This window comes from Aedes albopictus, chromosome 1 (assembly GCF_035046485.1).
Source record: "Aedes albopictus strain Foshan chromosome 1, AalbF5, whole genome shotgun sequence".
Classification (NCBI taxonomy): domain Eukaryota; kingdom Metazoa; phylum Arthropoda; class Insecta; order Diptera; family Culicidae; genus Aedes; species Aedes albopictus.
The window spans coordinates 163379432-163389701 of NC_085136.1; the positions used below are offsets into that span (position 1 = coordinate 163379432).

General features: G+C 41.1%; 2 protein-coding genes across 2 annotated transcripts; both read right to left on the bottom strand.

Annotated features, from left to right (window-relative positions):
- Positions 1–115: 115 nt before the first annotated feature.
- On the bottom strand, positions 116–5351 carry LOC109431492 (mucin-2). The gene has a single exon (XM_019707711.3). It carries the CDS (start codon positions 5270–5272, stop codon positions 2543–2545), a length of 2730 nt encoding a protein of 909 aa, XP_019563256.3. The 5' UTR covers positions 5273–5351; the 3' UTR covers positions 116–2542.
- On the bottom strand, positions 259–747 carry LOC134289711 (probable endochitinase). Its single transcript, XM_062856046.1, has one exon. It carries the CDS (start codon positions 745–747, stop codon positions 259–261), a length of 489 nt encoding a protein of 162 aa, XP_062712030.1.
- Positions 5352–10270: the final 4919 nt, after the last annotated feature.

The following is a 10270-nucleotide window of genomic DNA, read 5'->3' on the forward strand; positions in this document are numbered from 1 at the left end:
TTATCGCGAAAAAAGTTCATTCTCTCCGTTTCCGCCTTTTGTGTGCACGTACACGGTATTTTAGTGGAGTTGGATTTTGGTTTTTGGTTTCTTTTATAAGAAAAAGTTTGTTCAATACAATATATTTTATTTTACTCAAACACAAACAACGAACATTAAAAGATAACGTATTCGATCTGCACATTCTGTGCGTATTCGACTCATGATTCGAAACTCTCCTAATACTGATTCATAATTCATTCGCGATCGGTCTCGCGGTTATACGCAGACATAATCGGAAGCGCATTTCGCTTCAGTCGGGTTGAACCTATAACCGCTTGGACACTCAAAATTGTACTGCAGAACATCCCCCGTAGCCGTAACCAGGCACATTATGTAAGCTACACAACCTGTCGATAATGGATTCGAATACCGTCCATTGGTGGTACAAACGAATGGCGTTGCCACGGTTGGCTCCGCGGCAGCTTTGGTAGAAATTGTGGTTTGTGGAGGTGGGCAATTGTAACTGATTGAACATCTAAAGTTTGTTGGATCAAAATAGGTGCCTTCAGGGCAGTAGAAAGTGTACTCTAAGAACTCGTTCGTTGCTGTCAGCAGACAGTATTTGTATTTCGTGCAATCGGGTTGACTTGGATCCGGTTGGCGTCCAACGCTTTTACAGCTAAATTTATCCGTACCACCGGACGGCACGGTTGTAGAAACAGTTGTTTCCGTCGTTGATGGAGCAACCGGCTCCGTACTGGGCATATTGGTTGGGCATTGATATTGAGTCGATAAGACGCATCGATTACTCTCCAGAGAGAAAAGAGTAGTTCCTGGACACTGCGTTAATACTGCTTCGAAGGCTCCGCCAGCGATTCCTGAACAGAGATAGTATCGCTTACAGTCGGTTGATGTGAGGTCGGGAAAACGTCCAGAGCTTGGGCAAGCGAAAGCCTCAGTGGTTGGAGACCTCGGCAAAGTTTTAACGACATCTCGGCAAAACTTTTACCGAGATTCAGTAAAAATTATTACCGAATTATCAGCTGTTGGATTCTCGGCAATCCGTTTGCTGAGGTCGGCGATTTAATTTAAGTGTGTTTTAATAAATTTGCTTTTTTTCCACCCAACAACATACAGTCTTCCATAGCCAAAGAAATACCATAGTTTCCGCACACCTTGATCCGCGTACCGCTCCGAATTACCCAGTAGCATGCCGGCCCTAAGACACACCTCGAGGGGTCGCATGCTATTGAGCTAGTTGATCCGGGGTATTGGTTCAGCCGCTGAGTCTATTAAGCAACCGGAACGAGCCTCAGTCAGTCTCGCTTCCTTTGAATAGCTGATTAAGCCCAAACATGTTATTTTATCCGAACTTTTGGTTACTCGGGTCTACAAAGAGCCTAGCATCCGGATTCCGGATTCCGGAAGGTGGAAGCTGGAAGAATACGATGAGAAGTTTGTAAGAGATCCAGATGGTCCAAGAAAACCTGGAGGGCAGCGAGCAAGGTAGGGGGACCAGATGCAGAACGATTTGGCAAATATGGGACGCGGCCGAGGATCGAGTACTGCAGCCATAATCTGGATGTTGTGACGAGGAATTGTTGATTCAGTTTTGTTATTGGGTAATTCTCGCTGAGACCGGCCCACCGTGTCTTCAAAAATGTTTAAGGTGGCGATTTTCTGAAAGTCCTCGCTCAAAAAGTAAGGAAAATTATAATGTAATACATACTAAATAAATGAATGAACGAATGCAAAATGGCCATTGGCTAGGAAAACTTTCAGGTAATATCTGTGGTAGTGATCAAATCATGCTGAGAGCAAGGCTTTGTCACAGTTGGGATGAACCGCGAACTCTGCAGAAATGTCTGTGCTTACACGACATTGGGGAGTGGACGTACGTGCGCGATTCACGAACAGATTAAATTATTGTTTTATTACGCTGATACTAAGGTGAAGGAGGTTTTGTGCATCACTAACTGTTGCAACACTCGAGTAAAGATGTCGTCGTTTTTTTTTTTTTCGGGTGTGCTCTGCAGTTCATCTAGTAGAGTCATGTTTGGACATTCAGTATTATTTATAAACGCCATCAAAAACAGACCACTTATCGGTCGCAGTCGGTCAGATCAGGAAGTGGGTGGTTAGCGAGCTCCAGACATTTGTTTTCAACTGATACTGGATTGAACTCGTGCAAAGAAATGGCGAAAACTCGACCAAAACCGGAGGAGCGCCTAGTGTTTGGCACTCGAGTAATGGGAGGGGTTAAACTTCTCTCGTTGCCCATATTCTAAATACGCCCCTATTTTTATCGCGAAAAAAGTTCATTCTCTCCGTTTCCGCCTTTTGTGTGCACGTACACGGTATTTTAGTGGAGTTGGATTTTGGTTTTTGGTTTCTTTTATAAGAAAAAGTTTGTTCAATACAATATATTTTATTTTACTCAAACACAAACAACGAACATTAAAAGATAACGTATTCGATCTGCACATTCTGTGCGTATTCGACTCATGATTCGAAACTCTCCTAATACTGATTCATAATTCATTCGCGATCGGTCTCGCGGTTATACGCAGACATAATCGGAAGCGCATTTCGCTTCAGTCGGGTTGAACCTATAACCGCTTGGACACTCAAAATTGTACTGCAGAACATCCCCCGTAGCCGTAACCAGGCACATTATGTAAGCTACACAACCTGTCGATAATGGATTCGAATACCGTCCATTGGTGGTACAAACGAATGGCGTTGCCACGGTTGGCTCCGCGGCAGCTTTGGTAGAAATTGTGGTTTGTGGAGGTGGGCAATTGTAACTGATTGAACATCTAAAGTTTGTTGGATCAAAATAGGTGCCTTCAGGGCAGTAGAAAGTGTACTCTAAGAACTCGTTCGTTGCTGTCAGCAGACAGTATTTGTATTTCGTGCAATCGGGTTGACTTGGATCCGGTTGGCGTCCAACGCTTTTACAGCTAAATTTATCCGTACCACCGGACGGCACGGTTGTAGAAACAGTTGTTTCCGTCGTTGATGGAGCAACCGGCTCCGTACTGGGCATATTGGTTGGGCATTGATATTGAGTCGATAAGACGCATCGATTACTCTCCAGAGAGAAAAGAGTAGTTCCTGGACACTGCGTTAATACTGCTTCGAAGGCTCCGCCAGCGATTCCTGAACAGAGATAGTATCGCTTACAGTCGGTTGATGTGAGGTCGGGAAAACGTCCAGAGCTTGGGCAAGCGAAAGCCTCAGTGGTTGGAGGTTGTGGCGTGGTAACTTCGGTTGTAATGGGCTCCTCCGTAACAGCAGTAGTGGTAGTTACTTCTTGTGAACACTGGTACTCTGTTGGAAGTACGCACTTGAGTTTTACGGAATCGAACACGGTTACCGTTGGGCATTGGTTTAGCGTTCCCTCAATGGTTCCGTCTGCATTCTCTGAACAGAGATAATAACTTTTACAGTCTTTAGACGCTGGATCCGGATACCGTCCTTTCTCAGCACATGTGAACGATTCACTCGGTTCTTTAGTGGTTGTTTCAGCAGTGGTAGACTCGACTGCGTGAGTTGTAGCTGAAACAGTTGTTTCCTCAACAGTTGGTTCCAGAGTGGTTACAACTTCGGTCGTTGCCTCACTGGTACTAGCTTGTATTGTTGATTGTTCTTCTGTAACGGTACTAGGTGTTTCCGCAACAGTAACTTCGGTTGTAACTTCGTTTGTAATGGGTTCCTCCGTAACTTCTGTAGTAGTACTTACTCCTTGCGAACACTGATAGTCTGTTGGAAGTACGCACTTGAGTTTTACGGAATCGAACACGGTTACCGTTGGGCACTGGTTGAGCGTTGCCTCAATTATTCCTTCTTCATTCTCTGAACAGAGATAATAACTTTTACAGTCGCTAGACGCCGGATCTGGATAACGTCCTTTACCATCACATGTGAATGGTTCACTAGGTACCTTAGTGGACGTTTCAGTAGTGGTAGACTCCTCTGTGGGAGTTGTAACAGAAACAGTTGTTTCCTCAACAGTGGGTTCCGGAGTGGTTACAACTTCGGTCGCTGCCTCACTAGTACTAACTTGTATTGTTGATTGTTCTTCTGTGTGCGTAACGGAGACTGAGTGAGTTACTTCCTCGGTTGTTTCTGCAATAGTAGTTTCCATGGTTGTGTCTGCAGTGGTTAGCTCAATGGTCTCTGTTGTTTCACTGGCAGTCGGCTCTTGCGTAGATCCTTCAGTTGGTGGTGCAGCCGTAGATTCAGTTGCAGGTTCAGTCGTAGGCTCCTCGGTACTAGTTGATACTGTGGTCGAAGTTGACTGCTCAACATCGTCTGTTACCAAAGCGGTAGTAGTCTCAGTTTCATTGGTTGGGTCTTGGGTAGATGATTCAGTTGCAGTGGGTTCAGTTGGAAGTTCGGAAGACGTAGGCGGTTCCGTTGACGAAGGAGAAACCTCTAAATCATCTGTTACCAATTCTGAAGTAGGCGGCTCAACAGTATCAGTTGATTCACTATCGGTTGATTTTTCCGTAGACACTTCAGTTGTTGGTTCTGTTGCAGGATCAGTCGAAGTTGGTTCCACGGTACTTGTTGGTGATACGGTTGAAGGACAGACATAGTTTTCTTGTGTAACACATTTACTCGAAATCGACGAAAAAATAGTGGTTGAAGGGCATTGATTGAGCGATGCTTCAACAGTGCCACTAGGTGTCTTCGTACAGAGATAATAAGTTTTACAGTCTACCGTTTGTGGGTCGGCGAAACGACCTTCACCAGTGCAAACGAATCCATCCGGAGCTTTTGTAGTCGTAGGCTCTTCAGTTGTAGTTACGACACTATTCGGACAAGTAAACGTATCTGGCATCACACACTTCATAGCAGTCCACGAAAATATGGTCACTGATGGGCACGTATTCCGCGCAGGGATCAGATCCGCAGCGCAGGTAAAGTAAGATTTACAGTCAAGTGACTCAACGTCTGGAAAACGTCCTTGTGATGGACACACGAATTCCTCGGTAAGTATGGGATCCTCAACCAATGTTCCGGGTAACTTCCCACACTCGTTTTCTTCTTCTGGTATGCACTTAAGCAGTACTAGTGAAAATTCTTCACCCGAGGGGCATTTAAATTCGATTGGATAAAATTCATTGTTAGCACTTCTTACACAGTAGTAGTACGAGCTGCAATTCGTAGACTGCACTACTGCAAAGCCCTCCTTCTCACATTGTAGCTGCTCCAACTGAGCCCGCACTAGACAGCTTGTGAACACCAAATAACCCAAAAATATTAAATGTTTCTTCATCATGAGTACTCAAATTCGCAACTTAAAAAATCTAAAGGAATATTTTGCCTTTCAGGTCTATTCTTCAATGTTAACTGGAGTCGCTCCCGACCTTCAGTATCTTTTAAAGGAAAGCGCGGCACGACATTCCAGATAACAGAATTACCGCTATAAAACCATATTTCCTATGACTGTTCAACAAAAATGCGAAAACAACGCCAGCCCCATGCGTTCATCTGCAGGTATGAAAGTTATCAATGGTGATAAGAAGCTTTGGATGAGCATTTCGATGCAACAAAAAAATCAAATCATGAGTTTGACTTCCTCTCCAGAATATCTCCCGTGATATAAATGGTTTCTTATCTCAGAATGCAATCATATCCGCAAATACATCAAAGATGCGCTAGAAGTAGGACACAATTTCCTAAGAAGTAATTAAAGATATCCCCATTTTCAACTATCACTTCTGAATAGAGGAAATTTTTAATCAACCTTTGAATCTATGGCAGCCCCAGCCGTTTCTAAGAGAATGTGATTTGTGTTCATAAAATTTATAAAACAAAGTTCCTCATGACAACCGATTGTCATTTGGATTTATTGCTACTATCATGCACTGCTAAATGATGTCTTCCACGAATGGTTCAAGAAAATCTGCCATGTCACATGTCGGAAGTGTTTCATCGGAGTCGTCAGCATATTGATTTACTACTCGTGCGCTGAACATCGACTACGTAGACTAATTTCAAACCTTCCTTTAGATTGTCCCCCTCCCCATAGACTATTGCCAATTCAAAATTAGACAGTCGTAGACCGTAAACCTCCCGCTGCGGCTCCACCTGTCTGTCCTCTTACTGTCGACGTAGTTAATGAACGGGTCCTTTGAACAGCTTTGATCTTCAAAACCAGCAATTCTTGATAACCTCGTAATCATAAAAAGCGCGTGCCATTTAGTCAATCGATGAATCAAAACCAATATTTTACCGATAATTGTAATCTATTGTTATCTATATGGCAGAAGTTATCAACTTAACTTTTACGCATCTATATGCCAAAAAGTAGGGACATAGCTTTTGCGTGGCAAGTCAGATTAAAAGCGTGACAAACTCAGCACAGTTTTAAAGATAATTTCGTAGTATTCAATTCAAATCATAGACACGAAAACATATTCTCCCAATGCAATGCTAAAAAAATTTTCGAAAGCAAATGCATACTTTCAGGTGTTTTCTTAGGATTTAATAAATTTGAAACTTACATGAATAAAAAATATAGAAAACGTGTAAAAGTTTTCCGTAGGTTTTTGCATTCTGGAGCAATTAATTCAATTGAAAAAAAAACAAAAATTCACTGACTGATAAATTTTACCTGGAAAGCAGAATTATTGATTTTTTTTTATTTCAAATTATATTTATTACACTAAAATCTGGCGTTCGATTTAGATAGATCGAACCACAGCAAACTTACGACCTATTTGAATCGAGCACTAGAAATGATTTGCAATAACGGTTTCAACCTCGTTAACTGATGAAAATTATGATCGTAAGCGATTCAGGTCTGGTTAACTTCATATTCAAAAATAGCGTTCGATTTAAATAGGTCGTAAGTTTGCTGTGATTCCTATGCATTTTGGTCTTGTCGACATGTCTGATGACCAGGGTCGAATTAACAAATGTGGGGCCACTGGGGCACATTGTTGTGGGGGTCCCTTAGCAAAACTAGCCTTCCTAGATCCGGTCAAATTCTTTCGCATTCGAAGACGTCACTTAGTCGGATGAGGAAAAGTTGATCGCTCCCACATTCGATTTGGACCAATCGATTTTAATTATCTACCACTCAATCCTCCGAGTATCAGTAAGTAGTTTCGGTCGTCGACGGTTCACTCAGTGCGTTTCTCTTGCCTGTTGATCGTCACACGTGGATTCGAATACCGTCTCCCTTCGCAACGGTACCGTCATCATCGATCGATCGCCACGGCAGATGAGAGAAACACCACACGCAGTGTAAGTGCCTAACGTCAACATATGGTGGCTCCATAGAGGAAGAGCTACTGCCACCTGCCAAAGAGGAAATACTGCTGTCAACATTTGGCGGCCTGTCAGAGAAGAGGAAATAAACGAACACCAGGAGCGCGCTGAAAAGTGAAAAGACGACACCGATTCCAATGTGAAAAAGTGAAGAATATTGAACACTGATCATCATCAACATTTTGAACAGTAACAAGTGGGGAAGAAAAGAGAACTTATGGATTATGTTTGCTGAAAAATAGTAACAAAATTGTTGAAGACTGTCATGAATGGACTGGTTACACAGTGAGAAGAAATCAATGCCAACAGTGTTTAGGTTTATGATCCGAACTGTGGACTGACTGACATTCACGAATTATCAAGAATAGTGTTTTGCAACTTGTAACGTGGTTTACTGCCACCAAGAGTGCAGTCTGAGCGTTGTGCATAGTTACAAATTATAGGTTACAATTCTATCGGATCCAAACTCTGAACTGACACTCATAACGAAACAAAAAGAACTCAATCAATGATAACCAAATGAAAAAGAAAACGAATACCCAGCAGCCTAAAACAAAGAAGAAAACTATATCATGATTGTTTTTATATGACTGACCTGAACAGGTCAAATTGGTCTAGTCGTGCCGTTTACTGCCGCCAGGAGTGCATTCTGAGTGTTTTGCTGAGAGACAATAAATACGGTTACAAACTGAAGCCTAGGCGATCGGCATCTGAACTTTAAAGTCAAGTGACATTAACGAATGAAGTGGTATCTTTCGAATTGTAACGTGGTCTACTACCGCCAGGAGTGTAGTCTAAGTGTTGTGCAGAGTCACAAGTGAAACGGTTACGATTCGAGCCGATTAGCAAACACAACTTGGACTAGTCGTGCCATAGTGACTAGCTCTCTTAAGGAAGGCAACATTGAACTGAACAATATCGATTACATGAAAGAATTATAATCAACATTGAGCTCAACGATATTGTGAAGAATACGTGTGAAAAGAAAATCACAAGTTGATCTAGTCGTGCCATAGTGACTAGCTCCCTCCAGGTAAGGCATCGTTGAACAGAACAATCGTGAAGAATTAGTGAAAGTGAACTGACATTCACAAAGTTTTGGTGGTACCGTAATCAGGGGTCAAATTGATCACTTTAAAACAACTTTTGCGGATAACATTAGTTGAATTCCAAATATAGCCAAAAGAATTTCTGTAAAATCAGTACCCAGTGGATCTTCATGGAACCATGTGACAGAATTTTGTTCAACAAATTTAAACTTTAAGTTTAATAACTCCAAATATCAAAAAATTGGAAATTCCACTTTGGGGCGATATTGATCAGTATACAATTAAGCATCGGTTGGAAAGAAAAATTTTCTTCTCCGCTTAATTTAGCTCTTCTAAAACCGAATAACGCGTTTAAAATCTTACAACTAGTGAATTTAATACTTTAAATGCAAAATTAAATATTGAAATTCCAACCACCCCCCCCCCTTAAACGCCTAAAGGTAGGCAATTTCATTTCAAATAAGTGATTTTTGCCACAATAAATGACTATTTCAACATAAAATGAACTTTAATTATTTCATTTTTGGATCATCTACATAACTTCCCAACCAAGGCTCAACAAAAATATTAAAACGGAGAATTAACAAGAAGTCTTATTAGCAATCGATTGTTTAGTATCCATGATTTCAGCTAAATGAGAAATACATTCCAAATTCATAAAAAATAAGGCAAAACTAACTTTTTTCTAAAAAAAATAAAAGTCTACACTCATCTCTAGACAGCTACGAACCAGATGACGTGGAAAGCTTAATATCATTACGACGCATAAGAGTTCCTAATATGGATTCACAATGTAGGGTAACCAATATAATTTGGACCCCCATATATTTTGGACCCCCTTGGTCGTATTATCACAATTTACACTGATTTAATGATGAGTTGACGGAAATTTTTAGAATCATTTGCTACATAAGATTACTTTGCACGGGCAGCACTCATTTCCTCACTGGAAATATCCTTATTTGCCTTGAAATTATTTTTTTGCAGATCTTGTGATACGTGCGAGTGTCGCATCATGTCTACAAAAAGAGATTGCGGTGCTGAGGGAACTTGCAGATGTAAACAAAAATGTTTATCATTCTAGCGAATTAAAATCGCAAAGTTTGTCTAATCAGCCTTTGCCAATCTAGTTATTAGGATGTAATCCAGCATATTCAAGCGGCAAATTCTTCCAAAATAGTTTCAAACGAGTTTAAACACCGGGTGTCCAAAATACAGGGTGTTAGGTTCATGAGTGCAAACTTTTTAAAGGGTGATAGAGGACCATAAATGGTGAAAAAAATTGTTCTTCGCATATGGTCAAATCTCAACCGTTACGTAGTTATTGAACTCCCCATGTTTTTGACTCTTATTGCCTTAACTGGCTATAACTTTAAAATGGTCAAACTTATCGCAGTTGTTTTTACTCCTATTCGAAAGATTATTGAATTTTCTATCAAATGGCATCTTTGAACCGATTGGTTTAGTTAAATAACTAAGTTTTCTAGAGCAAAATAGCTAAAAATAGCGTGTTTTTATGTGTTTATGTCCATTATCTTTAAAACATGCGTAATAAATTAAAATTCTTTCTTTGGAAAAGTTGTGGCCCCTGTTCCACTCTACAATTTGTTCTTTGACGCCAAACTTCTAACTCTTATCGTTTTCTTGCAATTTTGATTTTAATGTGCAGCACAGTGCGCAAAAAAGTGCTTACCATGACGATTGCAAATTTCTGATCTGAAATGCGACGTTTAAATCGAAATTGCAAGAAAACGATAAGAGATAGAAGTTTGATGTCAAAGAACAAATTGTAGAGTGAAACAGGGGCCACAACTTTGCCAACAGTGAACGATCACACCTCGATGTGAACAGACGTGTTGTTTCGCTCGTGCTTGCTTTCGGTGCGCGTTTGCAGTCGAAGTGATAGTTATTCTCCCCATCGGCCGAAGTAGAGAGAGAGATGGAAGTTAAAA

Coding starts and splice junctions, on each gene's coding strand:
- LOC134289711 (XM_062856046.1), bottom strand. CDS start 747: ATGCCCAGTACGGAGCCGGTTGCTCCATCAACGACGGAAACAACTGTT.
- LOC109431492 (XM_019707711.3), bottom strand. CDS start 5,272: ATGATGAAGAAACATTTAATATTTTTGGGTTATTTGGTGTTCACAAGC.